This window comes from Ctenopharyngodon idella, chromosome 13, assembly GCF_019924925.1.
Source record: "Ctenopharyngodon idella isolate HZGC_01 chromosome 13, HZGC01, whole genome shotgun sequence".
Lineage (NCBI taxonomy): Eukaryota > Metazoa > Chordata > Actinopteri > Cypriniformes > Xenocyprididae > Ctenopharyngodon > Ctenopharyngodon idella.
Window position 1 is genome coordinate 15,934,854 of NC_067232.1, and position 25,706 is coordinate 15,960,559.

Genomic DNA, 25,706 nt, shown 5'->3' on the forward strand with positions numbered 1-25,706 from the left:
GGATCATTTTTAACCAAAAAAAAGTTACGGACTGCAGCTTTAACCTACAGATCTTGAAACTCTGAAAACCCATACATTGGAGTATACTGCCAAAAATATACAAGTTAGATGTAAACAAAGATCTATTTAGAATATAATTTACATTGTATTTGACAGTGAGTGGTTGTATTCTCGAGTCTCTAAAAGCATCTCTCGCATCTTGCGCGAGCATATGCTTCTCCACATCTCTGTTCCTCCTCCCAGTGGTGACTCTGGATCGGAATTTGGACGCGGAGACGTCACTGCAGGGGAGGACAGGAGGTTTCACTGCATTGGTAGACTACCGGCATGACATTATGTGATGGGAAACTTATAATTCAGCCCCCTCAGCAGGTCCAGCTTTATATCCGAACTTGACTGACATGGTTCGGACTGAACCGTATAAAGGGATTCAGTCCAGTAAGTTCTCAGGCCATTGAACTGAAACTCGGAGCCGTGTGGATGTTATAGACACTGTGGATTTTAGTCTTTGCGTATCGCATATTTGTCTAGAAGATTTTTATTTTTTACTTAGAGGACATATAGACTTGTGCTGTTTCAGTTGGATTGCACATCAGAACAGGTGAGTCTTTTTGTTTGGGAGCATTTATATATATTTTGGCTCCTTATAGACTTAACTTATTTAAGTTATTTTCTCTGTGAAAATTATAATTACATTCTTCCCTCTAATACCAGGTTTGACAGACTGTCACAGTTGTTAGAAATGTCTTCATTTAGTTAGACTGCTGCAGTAAAACGCTTTTAAAGACCTGTTACTTCAGCACTCAGCAAAAATGTTTGGGATGTAATTCTGAAAATTATGCATAATGTATTTTAAACTTGAAAACTCATTTAATCCCACTGGTGAATCCATTTACTTTTCACTTCGACTGGTCTACAGGTGTTGTTGATGTATTTTACAGAGTTGTCGACTATAAATAAAAGTTGATTTTATGTGAACTTTTACTGGTTTAAATGGTCACATGACCACATCTGTTTAATTAGCCTACCGTTTGCCCCTCTCAAAGATGATGTCTGTGTCAAATCTCCTTAAAATGTCAGAATTGAGATACATAAAATGCTTAAAGGGTCTATTATTAATTTCTTAGATTATATCTTATATCTTATAAGTCTTATATAAGTACATAAAAACCCAGGAATGTGGAAACATTGGAAAACCCAGAGCCCTGTTTTAATAATTTATTTGTATTAAAACAAATTTTACATTATTTTATTTGCAATTTTCGATAGTGTTGTGTTGCCCATCTGAGGTATGTGGTACAGTATGTTTCATTGAGCTGTCTAACGAGTATTTGGTAATAAATGGGTTATGTTATGTTATGTATATATGTTATGTTTTTATATATGTATATGTGTATTTTGAAGGAGTTATGATACTCAGGAGAAATCTCTGCTTTCTGCCCTTGCTGTTACTATGCATCAGAGCACTACCTCAAGGTAAATCCATGATGCACCTGTTCCTAAATTGTTTCTAAATATTTAAGGTTTAACCTTTTTTTCTGTTGCCATTGATGTTTACCCACTTTATATCTAATTCTGAATTTGAGATGTCCATATTACACAGTTTGCCCATTATTCTTTATGCCTCCAAGCACATCTGTGTTTGATTCATTAGCAGTCTCTATGTGGTATTCAGTGCAGAACAGCTTTTGAATAATTTTGTCTTGAGATGATGTAATATTTTCCTGAAAATCTTTAACGGGCTTACATAATCATCACATAAAATGTGTTGTGTATTTTCACATAATCATCTAAACTTTTCTGAAATGCTCATGTTGACTCATTCAAAGATGGCCATGTGGAAGATGAATCCATCTTCGACCTTTTCAAAATCAGCAGCATCAGCAGAAAGACGATTGGTGCCAAGCTGTTCAAGGGCCACGATTGGGACTCGCCGGCATACCGCTTCATCCGCTTTGACCACATCCCTGCTGTGAACAACCTGGCCCTCCATCAGATCCTAAAGCAGGTCCAGAACAATGAAGGTTTTGTGTTTGTGGCTACCATGCGACAGGACAAGGGCTCCAGGGGCACCCTGATTGGTCTGGAGGGTCCCAGTGGGAGGCGTCAATTTGAGATTGTGTCCAATGGGCGCGCCAACACCCTGGATCTGGTCTACATGGTCGAGGGATCTCAGAATGTGGTGTCCTTTGAGGATGTGGATTTGTCTGATTCGCAGTGGAAGAACATCACGCTGTATATTCACGGAGAGAATGCTCACCTGTACGTAGGCTGTAGCCTCATTGACAGCGTGATCCTGGATGAGCCTTTCTATGAGCACCTGCAGCCGGAGAGCAGTCAGATGTTTGTGGCTAAGGGATCTATCAGGGAAAACCACTTCAGGGTAAGACCAGTTCATTCCATGCTTGTTATGCTTTTCCTGCGTAATGATTTTCTGTGCTGTGAAATAGTCAAGTGACCTTTATTTATATAGTGTTTATATTTATTCTATTGTATTGTATTTATTGTATTTATATATACAATACAGATTGTTTCAAAGCAGCTTCACATTAATAAACAAGAAAATAGTGATGAATGATTGAAAAATTGATCAAATATGAGACAAATTCAAATTCTACTGTAAAGCAGCTCTAAAAAAAGATGATCATTCATGTCATTATTCAGCTGAAGTCAGTTCAGTGTTGATTCAGTTCAGTTCAATAACTGAAAAGTTCAACAATTATGAAATGATTTCAATTCAGTGCAGCTCTAGAGAAGACAATAGTGTCATTATTCAGCTTGAGTCAGTTCAGTGTTGATTCAGTTCAGTTCAATGACGGTGTTGATGTAGCAAAATTGGTCAATTATGAAATAAAGTTGAATCAGCTATAAAGCAGCTCTGCAGAAAACAGTGGTGTCATCGTCCAGCTCAGTTCACTTTAAGTTTTGTTCTCATCCAATAGTGTCAGTGCAGTCAAATTGATAATATTACTGAATATTAAGTGTTTAATAAACCCCAAATAGAGAAGGAAAATCCTTTTTTGAGTGTCTGAAGGTGAAGATCTATACTGTATTATAAATCAAATGGGGAAATTATATCTATATATGTAACAAAAAGTCATAAAATGTTTATTCATATATATATATATATATATATATATATATATATATAAAGTTGACTTAATTAGTGGGTTCATTTAATTAGAAGTCATCTAAGGACCTTTTAAGGAACCATGTTCTATTGACTTTTGCCTCTTTGCTGCAAATTCACCACTGGTGTGGGGGTTTAGGTATAATTTAAAAAAATAACCATAAATCTCCTCAATTTAACGATATAATGGACTTGTTATAATCTCTGTCATTTCACAGGGTTTACTACAGAATGTGCAGTTCCTTTTTGACGCACCGATAGAGAACATCCTGAGAAACAAAGGTTGTGAGATCGCCAAGCCTGGTAAGAATTCATTCATATATCTTAAACATGAAAACTGTAAAGGTCAGCATGAGAAAACCACAGAAAGTTTTTGCAGTAATTCTCAAAATTTCACCTTAATTGTCTGCTTTCATGATCTATGGCTTATTTTTGTGTTAGACTGATTTTTTAAGCGGTCAGATTAAGCTCTCAAAATGCATGGACTTCTGAATGTTCTAGGTTTCAGGAGCTCTATTGGATTCATTCTGTGCAGTTCATGATCAAATTTGTTTTAAGAGGGTTGGTATGTTTTCCGTTGGATTCAGTTTTCATTTTAAGCTCTTCTGGCTTTCACCTAAGTGGGTCACGAAATCTGCAGATCAGAGCTGTGGAAATTTCTGACCGTATTACATCATGTTTACGGGAAACGCTCATGTTAGTGTGGTGGTATAAGGGTCAACCAGTTTGCACATGCCATAAAGAGGATAAAGATTGTCACATTAATATACATTGGCAGGGTGTTCATACTTTAAAAGAAGCTGGAAAAATGGAAGAAGTACATACATACTCATAATTTTATACATGCACATGGTCAGATCACAAACTGGCTGGTTTGACTGACTGTTCCCTAAAGCTTTGGTTGGCATGGCTCAACAATAAGAATGGCCCACTGGCCCAGAAAGAGTTTCAGGCCAGTTTACGAAACAGTCACTTGCCCTTTGTAGGCCAGTGCAGCATTGCCAGTGACAGTCTTACTCTATGATGCTGTACATCCATTCTTATGCCTGGCAAATTGCCTTGGAAACATTTGGTATTCTACAATTTTGCTGCAATTCCTGCAGATTTTTCACCACAATAATGTTATCTAACTGGCTAACATAAATGAGCTTTTGTCAAATTTACAAAAGAACGACTTGTGAAAGTGTTGGAAGCATAAGAATGTGTTAGCATAAGGCCGTGACACACCAAGCCAACGTAAAAGAACTAGCAGCAACGAAAGCTGACCGTCTTGCGTCGGCTGCGTCTCAGTCAAAAACCTGGCTTGAACACACCACAAAGACTACAGGTGACTGTCAACTAGCATCTGCATTCTGCGCCTGTGTGTAAGGAAATAACTGTCTTTATCATTAGGTATCAATAGACTGTATTCGTCATTCAAAAAAGGAAACCGAAACTAGGACTGTAGATACTGTATACAAACCGAGATATACAATCAGAGTTCTCTCTCTCACCAACGGTGGCAACGCAGACAGACCCAGATTTAACACGCTCAATCGGCCAAAAAAACCCTGACCGGGTCCGACAAGTGCCAACTTTCCAGAACACACTGCAAAAACTAGGCCGGCCAACGCTCAACGACAGCCCGACACTGACTGACAGCCAACCACCGGCTTGGTGTGTCAGGGGCTTTAAACAACAAACCAATCTGTAATGTTTTGCATCAGATGTCATTGTTTCCATTTTAATGCAGAGAAGATAGTCTATTTAACCAGTAAATAAACTCATCTCTGGAGCTGGCTGACTTTTGTGCTGAAATAAATCGTTTTAGATCATGACACAAATGAGCTTTCTGTGAGATGTGCTGCTGCCTCAGTTCTTTTTAATTATAACTGAATAAGTATGCATGCATAGGATATGGGCAGTCAAAAAGGCTTCCATTTCCATTGCCAGCACAAATGCATGCCAACTGCTGAACGTTATGATGCCAGCACAGAGGTCCCTCTAAACTCTCTAGTGCCCCAGTTTAGGAGTGCCACGTATTGCTAAATAAAGTGCACAAAATCCTGCCTAGAAAGTCAATGAAACAGACAGACACACACACACACTTATTTTCCCAGCGTTGACTGAAACCCCAAAGAGATTTGAACGAGTTCAACAGTCTCTAAAAAGCTGCTAACCCTGCATGAGTCTCAAAGGAACCTCTGGAGTTATCAACATGGCTCCCTGATTTAGTGTCTCCTGTTCTCCATTAATCTGGAGAAAATTTACGCAAATGACCCCAAAATGGCTGCAGATATCTAATGGGAGTTTTGGCATAATGGACAGCATTCCTCTGCTGTTGCGTATCCCCCAACCCCACCACCTTCCTCCTTTTCCAAGACGTGCTTTGAAAAATCGCTATCTTTCTTTAAATGTTACTTCTGGGTAGCTTCTGCGCATTTATTATAGTTATGTCAAAAATATAGTGAGAGAATGATATATCTGTAATGTGTGGGGTGTGGAATAAATGTTTTATAATCCACGCATCCCTATAAAATCTCAAACATAGCTGCTGTTTTCTGACTGTATTCATGGGGCCACTTTGTATCAGTTGTATTCATTTACACGTACCATTTTAAAATTAAAGTCTTTTTGCTTGCTCTTTAGGGTCGGTTCTTAAATTTTATGAAGTTGTCTATTGGGTTCTCTCAAGTAATGAATACAGTTAAAACAATGATGTTCTTTAACACTGATCCACTGCATTTTTCTCTCTCTCAGAGGAAGTTAACTTGGTTAATGAAAGTATAGAGACTGTGTCTGTCAGTACGGCCATCTCCACCAACTTCATTGGGCAGAAGGAGAAACTGGCATCGGACGTGTGTGAGCGTTCCTGTGAGGAGCTCAGCAACATGGTGCAGGAGCTCAAAGGTCTCCGTATCATTGTGGGCAATCTCATCGATGGCTTGCAGAAAGTGGTAAAGTTGTTTTACTTAATGTGTTTTGTTTGAAAGATTCGTTCATTCAACCTGAAAAAGAACACAAAATAAGAACTGTTTTCCCATGCAATTGCAATGAATAGGGACTGAGGCTTTCAAGCTTCAAGAAGGTCACAACAGCACCATAAAAGTCTCATAAAAGCAGTCCATACGACTTGAACACTATACACCAGGTCTTCTGAAGTCATACAATAGCTTTATGTGAGAAAAACACCTTGAAAGCCTCAGTTCTCATTCATCGTAATTGCATGGAAAAGAGTGACCATCAGATTTCTCCTTTTGTGTTTCACGGGGGGAAAAACAGTCATTCAGATTTGGAACGACAAGAGGGTGAATAAATTATGTCTGTTTGGTTGATCTGAAATGTAAACTTCATTTCATAAAAGCTCCATTGTGCAGGTTGGTGGCCATCTCTGATTTGGAGAATTTTATTACAGATTAAATATCTGACCATCCAAGCAAAAATTCTTGTAGTCTAAACAGAACCATTAAAGGAAAACAGGGCTGAGGAGGCAGTGGAAAACGTTAAGATGTGGGCTGGGGTTTTATGGTTTGTTTTAGAGGGAGATAGGAAGTGTGAATAGGAACTGAGTCGTGTCTGGCAGTGTTTAAACAGCCCCTTTATCCTCCACTGGGAGCTTCCCAGCGATGAGGGAGTCTGGGCATAATCTTTGGGAAATCCAGCCGTTGGATGCTGCGGGTCCCAGAGGCTCTTCCAGACCATGTGGTGTTCTGTTTCACAGCCTAACACTCATGGCTGCTACCTATGCATTTTGTTCTCACTCACACATGTACAAATTAATTCTTCAGCACACTCTGTGGTTCTGTTATATGTGTGTGTTATTTTATGTACTTAATGTGCTTTAGAAGTTAATAACCTTTCCTCCCTTGCATTTTTCATGTTATTTTTTCCCCTCACTCAACCTCTTGTTCTGTCTCTTTCCTCTTTCTCAACTCTGTACTCGTGGCCACAAATGCATGATAGTTTTTTGCTAATAGCTCTCAGGACTACAACATTCTGCTTTGGGTGTTCTTTTTTCATTTCATTTTTTTTGTTCTTCTTAAAAAAGAAAGAAAAAGATAAACAGAAAATTGAAACAACTGGCAGAGACTAACAAAGTAACACCAAAGTCTGAAAAAAGCATATTTGCATACAAACTTTACAGAACCTAAGTGAAAAATAAGATGATTGATGTTACAAATGTCAACATTACAAACACAAATCATAATCTTAAGACAAGTAAATTACATGTAAGTGAAAAGTCACTTGAGGACATTTAACTTAAGCATAGCGTTCAACCAGAAAGGTCAATTGGGGCAATTTTGGGATTGATTTACAGGGCTTTAGGTGCCTCAGATTTCATCTGAAAAGGGTTTCAATATTTAGCAGGCACCTAAAGCCTCAGAAACAGAACTTCTCCTCTTTGTCTTTGTTGTCTGTATTGAGAATATATACTATGATGAATACTTTTTTTCAGCAATTGATCAAGAGTGACAGTAAAGACATTTATAATGTTACAACATTTTTATTTCAAATAAATGCTGTTCTTTTGAACTTTCTATTCTGGGGTGGAAAAAAATCATGTTTCTACAAAAATATTAACCAGCACAACAGTGTTTAAGATTGATAATAATAATAATAATAAGTGTTTCTTGAGCATTGAATCAGCATATTAGAATGATTTCTGAAAGATCATGTGACACTGAAAACTGGAGTAATGATGCTGAAAATTCAGCTTTGACATCACAAGAATTAATTATATTTTAAAATATATTAAAAGCAGGTGTTTTAAATTGTAATAATATTTCACTGTCTTACCTCCCCCAAACTTTTGAACAGTAGTGTACATGAAAATCTCATCATTACCCACAGGTTAACATTAGAGATTTGATTGCAGGAAAAGCAAAGTAACTCCCCATGTCAAGAGGTCACAATGAGTAAATCATCCAAGATTGCCAGGGGCAGAGCTTCCTGTTCTCAAAGGCCAAGAACATAATTCCCCTGCTATATAGAAGTGTGTTCATTCCATTGTAGTTTAAATCACCTCTCTTTATCTACATGTGGAAGACATTGACAGAAGTATTGCCACCTCTTGACCGTTTGTCCATCTGTCTTGCTGTGCATCTGTCGGTTAGACTGAGGAGAACACTGTGATGAAGGAGGTGCTGGGGAACATGAAGAACATCAAAGACAAGCGCATGTGCTGGCAAGACGGCCGTCTCTTTGAGGATAAGGAGGACTGGGTTGTGGACAGCTGCACCAAGTGTACCTGTCAGGTAAGAAGATCTGTGACGTATGATGAATGTATAAGAAAGAGCGAATGGCATTCTGCTTTTGTTCTGAGTACTCTGTCTTTATACTTTACGGCTGTATCTTGCAGGAATCAAAGATTGTGTGCCATCAAATCACATGTCCTCCAGTAGCCTGTGCCAGCCCTACTTTCCTAGATGGCGAATGCTGTCCTGTGTGTCTGCGTGAGTAACGTTTCTGATACATTGCTAAATATGATATTTATAATTTTCATTATATCATTTTCCCATCATGTCTAATTTTAGAGACTCCCTGTCTGAAGTAAAATTATTTTATTCACTAATATCATTTGTGTGAATTGTATTTAAAGGGGTGGTTGATTATGATTTCACTTTTTTAACTTTAGTTAGTGTGTAATGTTTCTGTTTGAGCATAAACAACATCTGCAAAGTTACAACGCTCAAAGTTCAATGCAAAGGAAGATAATTTATTTTAAAGAATTCTCTGTTTAAGGACTACAACAATCAGCTGGTAGGGATTAGTGTTGTCACGGTACCAAAATTCCAGTAGTCTGTACCAATACCATAAAAATGTTACGGTTCTCGGTACCAATTTCGGTACCACAGCAAAATCTGTTGGAACTATTTTACTATTTTATAGGCTAGCCTATTTAAAAAACATGTTAAATATGATGGTAATCATACATATAAAAATTTGGAGTGTGTGTGTGTATATATATACCTCAATGAAATAAATTTTGAAATATAAAAAAATAAATAAACAAATGCTCAAACATCCATTTTGTAACAGACGTGCGTGTTTATTTGAGCTATTCCTTCAGTTAAACGACACACTACAGCCTGTAAAACTATGAAATAAATATCGTAATAAACGTTAGTTTTTTATTTTCCACAAAAAGATGCGTCATATAGCCTACTGCTCTGCGCTTTGAGAGGGATGTGGGACACGAGCAGGAAAGAGACCGTATCTCTTTAATAATATCTTCATGTTATCTCCTGATGTTACAAGCAACTGACACTTGTTGTAAAAGTTCTGAAGAGCAAGTTTTATCTTTAGCAGGGGCAAGACATTCAGGCTATGTTTGATTTTGCGCTGCCAGAGAAAGCAAAACTAAAAATCCCCGGCGTGTGTGAAACGCGCTATACAAATAAACTTGACGCTCCTTATAAAGTCTAATAACAAGCGCAAACTGTGTTAAATAGAAATTGACATGCAAGCAAAAAGGTTTCTGTCCTACTGTGTTTTTTCTCCTTTACCACATTAAAGAATGCGAATATAATAGGCTTAAAAGCGAACGAAAAGAAGAAAGAAACGTCTATAATCCCCTGCGTGAGTGAAGATTTGGGAAAATAAACCGAGATTCCATGTCCAGTGGAATAACTAATGGAATATTGTATCAATGGAATTCTCTGATAATCGGGTGACCAGATCGTGATTCGCAAAACAGAATACAAAGCCAACAAAGCTGAAATTTATGGACTCACGTACCTCTCTCATTCGGCATGAACCAAAATGTTTCCATGGCTGCGTTGTCACATTTAAATGCTAACCTATTATTTCTTCTATAAACAAAGCTTTGTGCTTCACTCGTGTCATATTCAAGTAAATACTGGCACAGCCCTATCAGTGGGTACTGAATATACCCGGATTCTCGGTACTACCGGTACTACAGAAATGCGGGTATCGTCACATTTTCAAAATTTCAGTACCGACTTGGTACCAAAGTACCGGTACTTTTGACAACACTAGTAGGGACTACAACGAGCTTCTTCCCAGGTTAGTGACATCACTAACCCTAAAATTTACATAAACTCTGCCCCTGAGAACGCGCAACAAGGAGGGTGAGACCATGTTATTGCAATACAGTACGTAACACAAATGCAATAGCATGTCATAAAAGCAAGATGACAACATAAGTTATAACCGTAATTAAACTAAACTATAACTGTTGTATCTTCATGCAACATATATTCTCTTTGGCTCTGTAGGATCTTACAACAGTTCCCACACGAGCGATTTATAGATTATCATGACAGAATATGCTAATCAATAACTTTAAGATAGTTAACTCTACATCAGCTACATAAATTCATCAACTAACCATTCAGAAATGTCCTGTTGCATTCTACATGTTGTCACTTCTTCTTGAGTCTCTCCATCATTGTCCGACTCCGGTTTGAACGGCTGAAGGCTGAACAGTTTCTGACATTTTCAGTGAGTCTATGTGAGTAAATTGGCGCTGCTAACACAAGCTCTTGAAACTCCGCCCTCTTCTTAGGAGCAGCAGCTCATTTGCATTTAAAGGGACACACACAAAAACGGAGCGTTTTTGCTCACCCTCAAAAAGTGACAAATTTAACATTCTATAAAAAATGATCTGTGGTGTATTTTGAGCTAAAACTTTACATACACACTCTGGGGATATTAGAGACTTATTTTACATCATGTAAAAGTGGCATTATATGACCGCTTTAAATGCCTGAATATTATGTCAAAGCCAGCTTGTGATGTATCTTATGGTAACCTGAAATAGTTTTTTTTTTTTTAAATAACCCATGCTACTTTTATACCAATGGATTTTCCTTGAAAATACAGTACAAAGTTTTTCATGTCATCAGGCACAGTTAAATGCACACATAATTACTGTTCAAAAGTGGGCACTGTAAGATTTTTTTTTTAGTTTTTTTATAATATATTTATATAATATTTCTCAATATTACTGTTTTTATTGTATTTTTGATCAAATAAAGGCAGCCTTTTTTTTTTTTTTTTTTTTTGAGAATTTTACCAACCCCAGACTTTTGAACAGAAGTTTATAAACAGGCAGACTTTTTCTTTTCTTTAATGATATAGAACTTTTATTGTTTCAAAAGTGCTTGTGTTTGCCAACCACACATTTTTTATTATCCATGAGAAACAAGCATTACTGTATGTTCCCATGCTCTGAAGTGGGTTGAGAAAGATGATGTCATGTATAACTTAAGCTCCAAAACATCAGAGCCAAAGAACAATGTTGCCTTTGCTGTGTAAATATATTAGCAACAAGGAGCACCATGATGGGTGTGGTGGGGTTACAACGGGGTGAATTGTGCTTGAAGCTACCAGTGCTAAATGTGCTTGTGTGTTCATGTGTGTGCAGCTAAAGACAGCGAGGACGGCTGGTCGCCTTGGTCTGAATGGACGGAGTGTACCGTCACATGTGGAACAGGCACCCAGCAAAGAGGCAGGTCATGTGATGCCACAAGTAACCCCTGCAGCGGCCCGTCCATCCAAACCCGCAGATGCAGCTTGGGAAAATGCGACAGTCGTGGTGAGACAGCCAGTCTTTGTTTGACCGTTATTAACTGCACTCTTTTTCTGAACACCTGTTCTTTGGTCACATTTTGGACACCATTTTCTTGCCTGTTTTGTCCATAAAGTTTAAAATCTTGGACGAAAACCACATAACAGAGGTTTAAGTGGTATTGGATTGAATCCTGTTGCTTGTGGCCTTAAGAAATGTGGTCCGTCACCTTATAATTGCAAGTGCAAAGCTTGCTCTCTCACTAATTTGTTTCATGTGTATCAGTGCATTAGAGTTAATTGTGATAATAAAATAATGCACTCATCTATAACGTCTCCGCAGACCATGGTGGAAGCAGGGTTTGTGTTTGAGGTCTGAAATTAAGCTGTCATAGAAACAGCTGTTAAAAATAATGAAAATGGAAGAAAAAGAATCGCTTCACCAAGACTTTGGTTCTCGGTTCAGTTCCAGCCAGAATCTCTAAATCTTTATGGGGAAAAAATACTTTTTTTGGCTGTTGTTTTTGTTGTTTTGAATTAGTTATGAGCTTTTGAAGGAGTAGTTCATCCAAAAATGAAAATTCGGTGATTTATTTGTGTCATACCATGCTTGTATGACTTTTCTTTCATGGAAGGCAAATTGAGAAAGTATTCGTTGCTCTTTTAATCCTATTACAATGAATGAGGTCTGATGCTTTTAAGCTTAAAAAAAGATTCAAAAGCACAATAAAAGTGTAACAGACAACCCAGGATCATTGGAAATATGTACCTGTGGAGTTTTTCTTGCACGTTTCGCGACATTTTAAAAGTGAAATGTCCAGTGATTTGCGTTAAAAAAATCATGTTTAGTTTTATCCGAAACAGATGAATTTGAATCTGAAATTTAAAACGTTCTGTTATGTTGGTTATTGTGGCAGTTTGGAAATGAAATAAAATGCTAGAATGGTGTAACCATGTGAAAATAAGTCTTTATTCATTCGAAAATGTGTCCCTCTAATCATAATTTGTGTAAAAAAAGAATAAAAGTTTTACTAATGTTCATTTTAGCTGGAAACTGCAGTTAACTTTATCTATAGGTACGCGTTTTGCAAAAATGTAGGTATATGCGCCCATGTTGGTCAAAAAAAGTAGATTTACAATTTGTACGTTTTCTGAAACCATGCAATAGCTTTGTGTGAGGACTTTCAATATAGTGCACAAATCATATGGATCACATTTTTGATTCTTTTATGGTGCTTTTGTGTCCTTTATGAATGTTGAAAGCTTCGGTCTCTCAACGTATTGTAATGGCCTGAAAAAGAGCAGCAACCAGTACAATTTGTCAGAAGTTCTTTATGTTCTTCAGAAGTAATAAATTCATACAGGTTTGGAACAGCATAAGACAATAATGAGAATTTTGTAGCAACTAATCTTTTGAAGTAGGCCCTATCAATCAAATATCATTAATTTCAAGCAGGGCTGAAGTAACTATAATAGCCCCTGCCATCCATTTGAATCGGCAGTAGGCTGAACAAACACTCAAACGGTAAGCAGTAATCTTACTGGCTGGCACCCACTTACCTACATGTAATCAAATCGGTTGTTGCTACTGATGGAATGTTACATCACCTAATTAACATTCATTAGCCATAATGACCCTGTGATTTCAAGCCATTCCATTCCCTTGAAGAATCCAACATGATATTAACCTGATTTTGTGGCAGGCGGAATTTTGTAACAACATGGGTGTTTTCTTTCATCATCTGTTGTAAATATTTATGGAGCGCGTGCTAATAGACAAACTCCTTTCCATCAGCAAGGGAACGAGCTGGTATTCATCACTTATGCTCAGTGAGGTTTTAATGAGTGGCATATGGCTCTTTGTGGTGTACCAATGCTAACTCTGGCTTACAGCTGACTCAAATGTTTTTTTTTTATAACTGACAAATGTTACCAACTGGTATCTTGGACAGCAATGGACAATCCTTTGTTACAATTACCACAAAACAATGTCTATACGCATTCATACATTAAGCTTCTTAGATTTAAATCAAATGAATAACAGTCTCTCTGCTCCTCATATTGTGAGCCCGTGTACTCAGACACATGTGGTCGTGGCAACAGAATACAGCTGACTGTGTGTGAGGAGACACTTAATGCTCATTGTTTCACCCCTGGCCTGAATACACCATCACGTCTCTCCCATGCTGAATCCCAAAGAGACGATGAGGTGGTGGGTTCAGAGTTGTTGGCCAGGTGGTCATCGCTTCATCAAGTTTTTTGGCTGTCCCTCCCTGTGTCATTCCTGGACCTCATGCCTCTGGACTTACTAATGTAAATGAAAGATGTCATTGTTTGTGTGGGTTTGTTTGCTGCCTTCAGGTCATGTCAGAATGAGATGAGTGCACTTGAATGCCTCCACAATTTTGTTTTAGCCCCAACTTTCCGTTGGCAGATTTGTTTTTGTTAAGTTTGAACATTTACTGTACAACTTTTGTTCAAATTTTTGTGCTGCTGCTAGCAATAAATCTTGCCAGAAAACATTTATTTTAATAAACTAGGGAAGTAAAGCATTATGTATGTATATCTAATGATTATTCTTTAATTATTAGGGGTAAAAACACCATAAATTTGCCAATAGTGTAAGAAATAAGAGAGAAATACACTACCGTTCTGAAGTTTGGGGTCTGTAGAATTTTTTTTTAATGTTTTTGAAAATCTCTTATGCTCACCAAGGCCCTTTTTATTTTTGATTTATTTGATTAAAAATACAGTAAAAGCAAGAATATATGACCGGTTTTCTGACTGTTGTTATAGTCCGACAAGATGGTGGTTGGAGTTTGTGGTCCCCCTGGTCATCATGCTCTGTGACATGTGGAGAGGGACAAATCACACGAATACGCCACTGCAACGCCCCCGTCCCTCAACTGGGAGGAAAGGACTGTGAGGGCAGCGGGAGAGAGACGCAAAAGTGTGAAGCCAAACCCTGTCCGAGTGAGTGCTGGGAGTCATGCACTTCTCTTTTATATACTAGACTGAGGCAATACTAGACCTATTTGCATTGAGTGCTCTTGGAATAAAACAATTTACATACTGTAATTTGTCTCAGTAAACTGTGATTTTCACTGTACTCTCTTCTCATAGTTGATGGAGCCTGGGGCCCGTGGTCTCCTTGGGCAATCTGCTCCGCCACCTGTGGGGGAGGAACAAGGACACGAACACGCGTGTGTAACAGCCCTCGTCCGCAGTATGGTGGCAAGAAATGCCCAGGAGAGTCCAAGGACACTGATTCCTGCAATAAACAGGACTGCCCTGTGGGTATGTTACCTTCAGATATTTTCACTTACTTCTCACTCTGTTTTCACATATTCTCACTCATTGACTCTCTTTAGCTGTGCATCACAAATCTGCGGGGCCAAGCCTTGGACGCCCCCACCCTCTTGTTCCCATCACTGAGTCACTATTAAATCTTCTGCCTCAGCTCAGTCTGGTCAAACAAAACTAGCAGCTGCCAAAAATGCTTTCATTTAGATGTCTGTTTTTATGCTGGCTATATATCACAATAAATTACAATTAAGCATAAAGGTATATTAGCATTCATGTGGGTGTTATAGGGGCAATATAAGCAAAAGTTATATATTTAAACAAGATGATACACTACTGTTCAAACATTTGGGCCAGTTTTTTATGAAATAAATTAATATTTTTATTCAGCAAGGATGTATTAAATTGATCAGTAAAGACATTTATTGTAACGCTGGCACTGGTAGGAGGAACACGAGATGGCAGGCGCAGAGCAGATGTATGAGTGGGGTTTATTATTGCAAACAAACAAACAAAACAAAGAAATATGAGCTAAGTAACACAAAGAGCTAGGAAACATGAGGAAAAAAGAACACAGAACATCTACATGCAACAGCAAACAACGACTGACAAAGGAACAAGGGCTATTTATTCACAAGATTACAAGGGCTAACAAGGGACAGGTAAAGGTGATTATTCATCATAGAAACAAACCAGGGTAATGATAAGAACAAACAAGGGAGCTAAAAGAAATAAGGCAAACACAGGAGGTGAAACACAGGAACAATGGGAAAAAGGAATACACTTCAAAATAAGAGACTTATAACACAAAATTGGGGAAACAAGACAGTAATCATGGCATTCATAATATTGCAAAATAGTTCTATTTTAAATAAATGCTGATAAACTTTTTAAACAAAAATATTAAGCAGCACATCTCTTTTCAACATTGGTAATAATAAGAAATGAAACCAAATCATCATATTCGAATGATTTCTGAAGGATCATGTGACACTGGAGACTGGAGTAATGATACTGAAAATCCAGCTTTGCATCACAGGAATAAATTACATTTTAAAATATATTAAAATAGAAAACAGTTATTTTAAATTGTAATAATATTTTACAATATTCTTGTTTTTACACTTTACTCTACAATTACTGAGTTCAAACTTTTGAACGGTAGAGTACATTCACTAATCTTACCGGTAGTTATTATTTAAGGACCTCTTTAGACTGACACATCATGCATAATGTCTCGAGATTTATGAAATGCATATCAATTTCATGAGTAAACTTTAAGCCTCTCCCTCTGCATTCTCTTCTTCCTCAGATGGTTGTCTATCTAACCCATGCTTCGGGGGTGTTGAATGCACCAGCTCCCCTGACGGCTCGTGGGAGTGCGGGCCCTGCCCTGTCGGTTTCCGTGGCAATGGAACATTCTGTGAGGATGTGAATGAGGTACAAAGGAGAAAGATAGCTGGGAAAAAGCATAATGCCGTGTGATAAGCAGTTGTTACTGCATTACTCACAAATCAACAGGGAAAGCGTAGCCAAACAAAAATTTTCTTCCAGCACTTACACTATAGATACACTGATTTGTACCCAATAAGTCCTAAAAAATGTAAAGAATACTTTATTTCAAATATCTTTCTAAACATGCCTGTTTGGTTCTTGTGTCCTATAGTGTGACATGGTCCCTGATCTGTGCTTCAAAGTCAGTGAATCCCAGCGCTGCGTTAACACAGACCCAGGATTCCACTGTTTGCCTTGTCCTCCTCGATACAAAGGCAATCAGCCCTTTGGAATGGGAGTGGAGGCTGCCAAGCTAAATAAACAGGTCAGTTATGCAGTCTGTAGACAGATTGGATCAATTATTGCACAAGTATATAAATGTGTTAGTTTCCCATTGTACACTCATTAGTCTGGCTGAATCTAGTCTCGGCCTCAGACAGCACGCATACAGTATGTGCCGCCCACAGTCCGTTCGTTGACCGTCTGATGCATATTACACACAAAACTGGAAAGCACTTTCTCGATCTGGCAAGTTCAAACTTTATATATTCCATTTGTTTTATTACTGTTAAATATTTTAGATGAACACATTCTGATCACAGTGTCTACACACATTTTATGTTATTTTTTCAGGGTTATTATTGAATTAATTTCTTTGCTATTAATTTGAAATCTACTATTTCATATAAAAGTGCCCCTTAAAGGGTTAGTTCGCCCAAAAATGGAAGAAGCCGGAAAAAGCACATCCATCCATCATAAAAGTAGTCCATACGGCTCCAGGGGGTTAATAAAGGCCTTCTGAAGCAAATCGATGCGTTTTTGTAAGAAAAATATCCATATTTATAACTTTATAAACTAGAATCACTGGCTTACAAACACAAGTCGATTCCAGCAGAAGAGAGAGCTTTGAACTGACACATGACATATTGACAAACGTGGAAGCGCAGAGGATATTTTTAAGGAGAAATGTCGGAGGAGCTTGATTGTTTGTTGCCCAGTACTAATTGTTTGAACCACAAGAGGCGTCTACTCTCACCTAAGCTTATGCTACTCCTGCGTCCTATATCATACTCCAGAACTCGACTGTCTCGTGAACGCCCGGACAGCCGTTACCGGAATCTAGTGATTCCAGTTTATAAAGTTATAAATATGGATATTTTTCTTACAAAAAGGCCTTTATTAACGCTTCAGAACGCTTTTATTAACCCCCTGGAGCCAAATGGATTACTTTTATGGTGGATGGATGTGCTTTTTTGGACTTCAAAATCTCAGTTATTATTCACTCCCATTATAAAGCTTGGAAGAGCCAGAATATTTTTTAACTCCAGTTGTGTTTGTCTGAAAGAAGAAAGTCATATACAATTAGGATGGCTTGAGGGTGAGTAAATTATGGGATAATTTTCATTTTGGGGTGAACTATCCCTTTAATGCATTCTAAAAAAAAAAAAAGGCGGGGGGCTGGGAGAACTGGGGTTGTTGATTGCTGAATATTTGGCCCATTAATCGTCGCCAGCCACCATCTTGCTCTCGTTCTCCTATTCCTCTTGGATGAATAAATTTTGCAGATTTCTTGGAAAGCTGACTCATTTGCTTTTCTGCCAAAAAGTTTCATAACGTCCACAACTAATAGGTTTGTCACCAACTTCCAACTTGCATTTCTTTGATCCAATGCCCAAGGGTAGTAAATTGACAAAGGGCTGAAAGGAATTGTCTCATGTTTTATAGCCCCGATCCAATAGCTTTTCAAATAAACTTTTCAAATAACCAAATGTGCACAGCTGAAACAAACAAAATAACAGGAAATTATCAATATAAAGTCTTTTAAGTCTCTCACAACACTATTCCCTGTTGTCCCCCACAGGCAATGACCCAGTTCATTCACCATAATTGGACTGCTATTGAGTGTTGCTGAAGTCTGTTTATTTTTCAGGTATGTGAGCAAGAAAACCCCTGCAAGGATAAAACCCACAACTGCCACAGATCCGCTGAGTGTATCTACCTTGGCCACTTCAGTGACCCAATGTTTAAATGCGAGTGTAAAATCGGCTATGCTGGGGACGGTCTCATTTGCGGCGAGGACTCTGATCTTGATGGCTGGCCCAATCAGAACCTGGTGTGTGGAGCCAACCAATCCTATCACTGCAAAAAGGTAATAGAGATTTCTTTTCTGTTGCTACATGACAAAATTTGTTATAACTTTTGTGTCTGAAATTGCGTTTTTGAAAGAAGTCTCTTATGCTCACCAATGCTGCATATATTTGATCAAAAATACAGTAAAAACAGTAATATTGTAAAATGTAATTAGAATAACTATTTTCTATTTTAATATATTTTAAAATGAAAATTATGTCTGTGATGGCAAAGCTGAATTTTCAGCTTTTGTCCAGTCTTCAGTGTCACATGATCCTTCAGAAATCATTCTAATATGCAAATTTTGTGCTCAAGAAACGTTTCATATTATCAGTGTCGAAAACAGTTGTGTTACTTGATATTTTTATTTTTAGCATTCTTTGATAAATAGAAAGAACAGCATTCATTGTCTTTACCATCACTTTTGATCAATTTAATGTGCCATTGCTGGATAAAAGTATTGATTTCTTTAAAAAAAATCATACTCAAGCCCAAACTTTTGAACGGTAGAGTATATTTACACAGTGAATCCCCAAATTAATGTAAATCTAGCCATCTACTGGTTAAAAAACAGATGCTGCATTAGTTGTTCACATTAAATAGTCCACATTTAATTTTAAATTTTTAAAAGTGTTAATTTTCCCAACTAATGAAAATAATATTTTTTATCCTTTGTTGTGCAGGACAATTGTCCCAACCTTCCAAACTCCGGCCAAGAAGACTTTGATAAAGACGGTCAAGGAGACGCCTGTGACAAAGACGATGATAATGATGGAATCATGGATGAGGGAGTAAGCAAATTCCTTAATTATATTGTTGGAAAATCTGCCATGATTTTTTATTTACACTAAGCTTGTATTTTTTTCTCCTGTGCCCCAGGACAACTGTCCTCTGCTGTATAATCCCAGGCAATTTGACTATGATAAAGATCTTGTCGGTGATCGCTGCGATAACTGCCCATATGAGCACAACCCCGCTCAGATCGACACAGATGGAAATGGCGAGGGAGATGCCTGCTCCGCAGACATCGATGGAGACGGTGAGAAACTGCCAGATCCATTCACACAAATTACGAAGTCAACAATACTCAAATTTTGTTTATAGACTTGACAGGTTTGGGTTTCTGTAAGGATTAGACCCAATGGCTTTTTTTAAATAAATGTCTCACCACAATGAAGTGCAAATTTGTTGGATTTCCCGATGGTTATTTTGTCCGTTGAACTGTAATGCTGTTGTTTGTGTGTGTTTCAGAGGTTTTGAATGAGCATGATAACTGCCCCTACGTGTACAACAATGACCAGAAGGACACAGATATGGATGGCGTGGGTGACCAGTGTGATAACTGCCCTCTGCTGCACAACCCTGACCAGGTACAACAGGCTTAGTAAACACGCTCAAAAACACACATCCCCACAAATAGGAGGTGCGTTTAACAGCAGTTTAACAAAGTAATTTGAATGTTTTAACAGTCTGACTCAGATAATGACCGAGTTGGTGACGAGTGCGACAACAATCAGGACATTGATGAGGACGGCCACCAGAACAGCCTGGATAATTGTCCCTACATTCCCAATGCCAACCAGGCTGACCATGACAAAGATGGGAAAGGAGATGCTTGTGATTTTGACGATGATGATGACGGAATCCCTGATGACAAGGACAACTGCAGACTGGTGCCCAACAAAGATCAACTAGACTCTGATGGTGAATGAATCTATTGCTTAAAATATCTAGAAGTGATCCTTTGTATTTCTACTGACTGAAAAAAAGTTCACACACACTTCTATTTTTGTCAAAGGTTTTTTTTTTGCCACATTTTTCTCTTTTGCGTTCTTTGAGATTTCGATATATTTACAACTGGAAAATTTCCTTTAGTGTAGCCAGGGTCAAGGAAAATTATGTCACACTCTCATAACTTGCAGGTGGTTACTGAAGGGTGCGTGTGATTTGCTCCACTGTGCCGCTTTTTGTTAAGGTTACCTGATTTTTTTTGTGTTGGTGGGAAAATGGAAACCAGTTACAGTTGGAGGTCGAAGTTGTCAGATGCTATCATACTTCTCACACCTCATTATATTTTGTTTATTGAATAAAGTCAAGACGGTTCCAAGGAGAGAACGCCAACTACTTTAAAAACAGACATCATAGCAAGAGCTGGCATCTGTGCAAAAGCCTACTTGACTTTTCCCTCATATTTGAAGTGCTAAAGTCTGGATTTAATAGATTTCACATTTGAAGCCAGTCACATGTTAATGTATATGACATGAAAAGACAGCTGAGATTGCTTTGTGCTTGGAGAAGAGAGCTGGGATGCTAAATGAAATCTTCCCTTTGTTACAATATTTCTATAACCCCGAACAATTTTATTACCCAGTGTGAATATAATATAATATAATATAATCGCACATGCTCTAAATTTGGGACGTTTTTTATTTTAATTTTTTTTTTTTATAATATGTATTATTATTTACATTTTTAATTAATTTAAATATTAAATAAATGAAGTAAAAGTGTATTACATTATATACATTTTATTATTATAACAATATGAATTAATAATACTAATATTACTATTTTTATTGTGTGTGTGTGTGTGTGTATGTTTTTGGTTTATTTGGCAGATTTAACTGTTTTAACAGATCTACTGACATTAATTATGAATTCTATTCTAACTTTATCCACAGGGGATGGAAGAGGTGATGCTTGCAAAGATGATTTTGACAATGACAACATTCCAGACATTTTGGATGTGTGCCCTGAGAACAATGCCATCAGTATCACTGACTTCCGGAAGTTTCAGATGGTGCATTTGGACCCCAAAGGAACAACACAAATTGATCCCAACTGGGTGGTCAGACATCAGGGCAAAGAGTTGGTTCAGACCGCCAATTCTGACCCTGGTATTGCTGTGGGTGAGTATGTGAGCTTTCAGAGTTGCCCATCTGGTCATGATTTTAGTTTGATGTCACTGAGGAAATGAGACTTCAACATTTTAATTGCTCTTCAGGTTTCGATGAGTTCAACTCTGTGGATTTCAGTGGCACTTTCTATGTCAACACTGACAGAGATGACGATTATGCTGGGTTTGTGTTTGGCTATCAGTCCAGCGGGCGATTCTACGTGGTAATGTGGAAGCAGATAACTCAGACGTACTGGGAAGACAAACCTTCAAAAGCATTTGGCATCTCAGGGGTTTCTCTGAAAGTGGTCAACTCTACCACGGGCACAGGGGAGCATCTGCGTAACGCCCTGTGGCACACTGGGGACACTCCTGGACAGGTGAGGCTGACTCTTCATCAATTATGACATCTGTTAGCGTTTATGGTAAGCTTCGCTCAAACTAATTGCTATATGTGCTCTGACAGGTCCGCACACTGTGGCACGACCCTAAAAATATCGGCTGGAAGGATTATACTGCCTACAGGTGGCATCTCATCCACAGACCCAAGACAGGATTCATCAGGTGATTAACAGGAAGGCCTTAACTGCCATAGAAATCTTATAAAGCATGTAGAGTTAACAGATCTATGTTCTTTTTCACCAGAGTGGTGGTTTATGAGGGGAAGCAGATCATGGCAGATTCAGGGCCAATTTATGATAAATCATTTGCAGGAGGGAGATTAGGATTGTTCGTGTTCTCCCAGGAACTGGTTTACTTCTCTGATCTCAAGTACGAGTGTCGAGGTGAGTAGTTTATCATAACAAAACATGGGTATTTGTTTAAATTACACCCTTGTTGTATTAGTAATGTGTGTCAAACCACTGTCTCTAACACCATTTCTACACTGGACATGCTGTGGCCTGTCAAAACTAAAACCCTCCTCCATTCTTCCTACTCCACCTGTTTGAAATACAGTAGCATATATATTATTATTTTATTATTATTATTATGTAACAGTGCTTGTATTGTCAGGCATAACATTGTGACCACAGACAGGTGAAGTGAATAACACTGATTATCTCTTCATCACGGCACCTGTTAGTGGGTGGCATATATTAGGCAGCAAGTGAACATTTTGTCCTCAAAGTTGATGTGTTAGAAGCAGGAAAAATGGGCAAGCGTAAGGATTTGAGCGAGTTTGACAAGGGCCAAATTGTGATGGCTGGACGACTTCTCCAAAACTGCAGCTCTTGTGGGGTGTTCCCGGTCTGCAGTGGTCAGTATCTATCAAAAGTGGTCCAAGGAAGGAACAGTGGTGATGAGCGAAGGAACACATGGGTAGCGAAGGCTGGCCCGTGTGGTCCGATCCAACAGACGAGCTACTGTAGCTCAAATTGCTCAAGTTAATGTTGGTTCTGATAGAAAGGTGTCAGAATACACAGAGCATTGCAGTTTGTTGCGTATGGGGCTGCATAGCCGCAGACCAGTCAGGGTGCCCATGCTGACCCCTGTCCACCGACGAAAGCACCAACAGTGGGCACGTGAGCATCAGAACTGGACCACGGAGCAATGGAAGAAGGTGGCCTGGTCTGATGAATCACATTTGGGTGTCCGGGTGTGTGTGCATTGCTTACCTGGGGAACACATGGCACCAGGATGTACTATGGGAAGAAGGCAAGCCAGTGGAGCCAGTGTGATGCTTTGGGCAATGTTCTGCTGGGAAACCTTGGGTCCTGCCATCCATGTGGATGTGACTTTGACACGTACCACCTACCTAAGCATTGTTGCAGACCATGTACATCCTTTCATGGAAACGGTATTCCCTGATGTCTGTGGCCTCTTTCAGCAGGATAATGCACCCTGCCACAAAGCAAAAATGGTTCAGGAATGGTTTGAGGAGCACAACAATGAGTTTGAGGTGTTGACTTAGCCTCCAAATTCCCCAGATCACAATCCAATCGAGCATCTGTGGGATGTGCTGAACAAACCTAACCCTAACCCGATCCATGGAGGCCCCACCTCGCAACTTACGGGACTGAAAGGATCTGCTGCTAACATCTTGGTGCCAGATACCACAGCACACCTTCAGGGGTCTAGTATAGTCCATGCCTCAACGGGTCAGGGCTGTTTTGGCAGCAAAAGGGGGACCAACACAATATTAGGAAGGTGGACATAATGTTATGCCTGATCGGTGTATGGTTTAGTGTTATCTGTTAAAATATTAGCAAAGCAGATTCATTAATAGCAAAGCAGAAAAACAAAGCCAGTTAACCCATTTTAAATTCTTTTTCTGCTTTTCAGATAACTGAGCAAGAGAAGAAATTACCCACCTTAAAAGACTGTATCTCAACAACACATTTTCACTCTCTGACAAAACACAGAAGACCAAAGACTTTGGTGGACTACAAACATCACAGAAGGAAACAGACCCCAAACCTCCTCCTGAGGAGAAATAATGAACTTAAACTACAAGCACATTTAAAGGGATTTTTTTTGTATAAATGTTTTTGTGTCCTCAAGTCAGTCTTTGTTAGCCAATGTTTGGGTCATGTTAATCAAACATTACGTTTGTGGTCTTTTTTTTTTTTTTTTTTTACAAAATGTAACACAATCTACAGGAAAAACAATCACAAACCTTCGTCTGATGTCTTTATCACCAACTGCTTTACTTGCACAAGATTTTTTTTTTACTTCCTCTGTATTGTTACAATGTGCAGAACTTTTCTTCTTTGGATTTTTTCTTGTAATGGAGACATCTTTTTCTACAACCCTCGATTCTAACAGGGGCTTTGGGTTTGATCAGCATATAAATGTTTTAGAGACCTTTGAGATGAAGATGTTTATATTAAGACTGTATCATAATTACTTGTGTAAAGTATTTATATGACTCTTGCAATTCAGTATCAAGTTATGTCTAGCTTTTTTTGCAATACTTTCAGAACCTAGACATTGTAAATACTAATTTATTTGTTTACACTGACAAAATTTGACTATTGCAGAAATAAAGATTAAAAAAGTACATTTTTTTGCTGCGCTTTTAGACATCCATAACCTAACTCCATACCTATGCAGTTTTTCATTCGTTACTTGATAAAAATGTTTTTCAAATGTGAGTATGAGCGTGCTATTGTTTCGTTTCATTTTTTAACACAAATTTGCTGGTCTTCAACCACTTTTTCTTTTGTTTATGTTTTGTCTGTTTATTAAAGAAGCTTTCATGGAGTGCACAAGACATAAGACAAAAAAGTTTTGTTTTTATCAGAGAAACAGAGACTCTCATACATGAGAAATTGTCATTCAGCGTCCAGATCTTTTTGAGCCTAAATATTCGTGTTTTGTCATTCTTTTGTTTTCTTTTGTTTTTGTCTATAACAATTTTTTTTATATTTTGTAAAAAGTGCCTTTGATTTTTCTGCCACATCCCCAGAAAACCTTGTAAAGTTTTCTAATATTGTTATTCTCACAGTTGTCACTTTTTTTCTTTAATAAAAGGTTTACACATAGTTTCCATTTGGACTGGTGCTTTGGAATCATTCCAAATACTGTAATGGGATGTATGATCGTTTTTAAAGATGTCTATCAGATAATTTATGTGGCTTCACTGCTGCCATAAATCCTGCATCATGCCTGTCCTTCACTAAACAACTATTTTAACTGTTTGTGCACAAAGAGGCCCAAAAGTCCTGGAAGGGAGCAACATGGGCCTACAGTATATTCACTTATCTTCAAAGCTCATTTGATTTAGATTGTAATATGATTTTATGGTAAAGCATGTACAGTCAATGATGACATGATTTTCATTTTTGGATGAGCTATCAGTTTTAAATATACCTTTGTACAAAAATAGAGTGCTGCAGGTGTAACGTGTGTAAAATCAGCATTATTACACAGGGATGACGTATTTTTGTAGGCCAAAATCCATAAACGAGCATTTTAGCACTTCTTTAGCACTAGTTCCATTGTGTCCTGAGGGTTTTTTTTTTTTTTTTTTGCCTGAAATAAGGTGTATGGTTAACGCAAGCTCAAGATATTTTCACGTTTTATTCTACAATATAAAATACATCCGTAATATCCCTTTGTGATTTTTAAAGCTTTTACTTATTGCTAACAAGTGGCTAAATGGGACTACAGAGGTTTTCGGGGACATTAAACGTCATCACTCTGAACAGGTAAATTCATCTACTCACTATAATCCGCTTACACAGCCTCACTGTGTTTATAATCATGCCCTTGCAATACAAACTATTCTAAACTTTAAGG

At 38.1% G+C, this 25,706-nt stretch overlaps 1 protein-coding gene across 1 annotated transcript; it reads left to right on the forward strand.

Moving 5' to 3' along the window:
- The first annotated feature begins 322 nt into the window (after nucleotides 1–322).
- Nucleotides 323–24,949, forward strand: thbs2a (thrombospondin 2a). Its single transcript, XM_051917610.1, has 22 exons — nucleotides 323–601; nucleotides 1,405–1,476; nucleotides 1,830–2,383; nucleotides 3,349–3,433; nucleotides 5,870–6,066; nucleotides 8,224–8,364; nucleotides 8,469–8,562; nucleotides 11,499–11,669; nucleotides 14,438–14,614; nucleotides 14,765–14,938; nucleotides 16,257–16,384; nucleotides 16,611–16,763; nucleotides 18,369–18,587; nucleotides 19,252–19,359; nucleotides 19,448–19,607; nucleotides 19,820–19,938; nucleotides 20,038–20,272; nucleotides 21,250–21,477; nucleotides 21,573–21,844; nucleotides 21,931–22,028; nucleotides 22,110–22,249; nucleotides 23,748–24,949. The coding sequence occupies exons 2-22, from the start codon at nucleotides 1,410–1,412 to the stop codon at nucleotides 23,753–23,755; spliced, it is 3,528 nt and encodes a 1,175-aa protein (XP_051773570.1). The 5' UTR covers nucleotides 323–601; nucleotides 1,405–1,409; the 3' UTR covers nucleotides 23,756–24,949.
- The last annotated feature ends 757 nt before the right edge of the window (nucleotides 24,950–25,706 follow it).

Excerpts from the sequence above, each read along its gene's own strand:
- thbs2a (XM_051917610.1), top strand. The coding sequence starts at position 1,410 with ATGATACTCAGGAGAAATCTCTGCTTTCTGCCCTTGCTGTTACTATGC. Across the intron at positions 16,764-18,368 it reads CTGCCAAGCTAAATAAACAG|GTATGTGAGCAAGAAAACCC; the intron begins GTCAGTTATGCA and ends TTTATTTTTCAG. Across the intron at positions 19,360-19,447 it reads ATGGAATCATGGATGAGGGA|GACAACTGTCCTCTGCTGTA; the intron begins GTAAGCAAATTC and ends CCTGTGCCCCAG.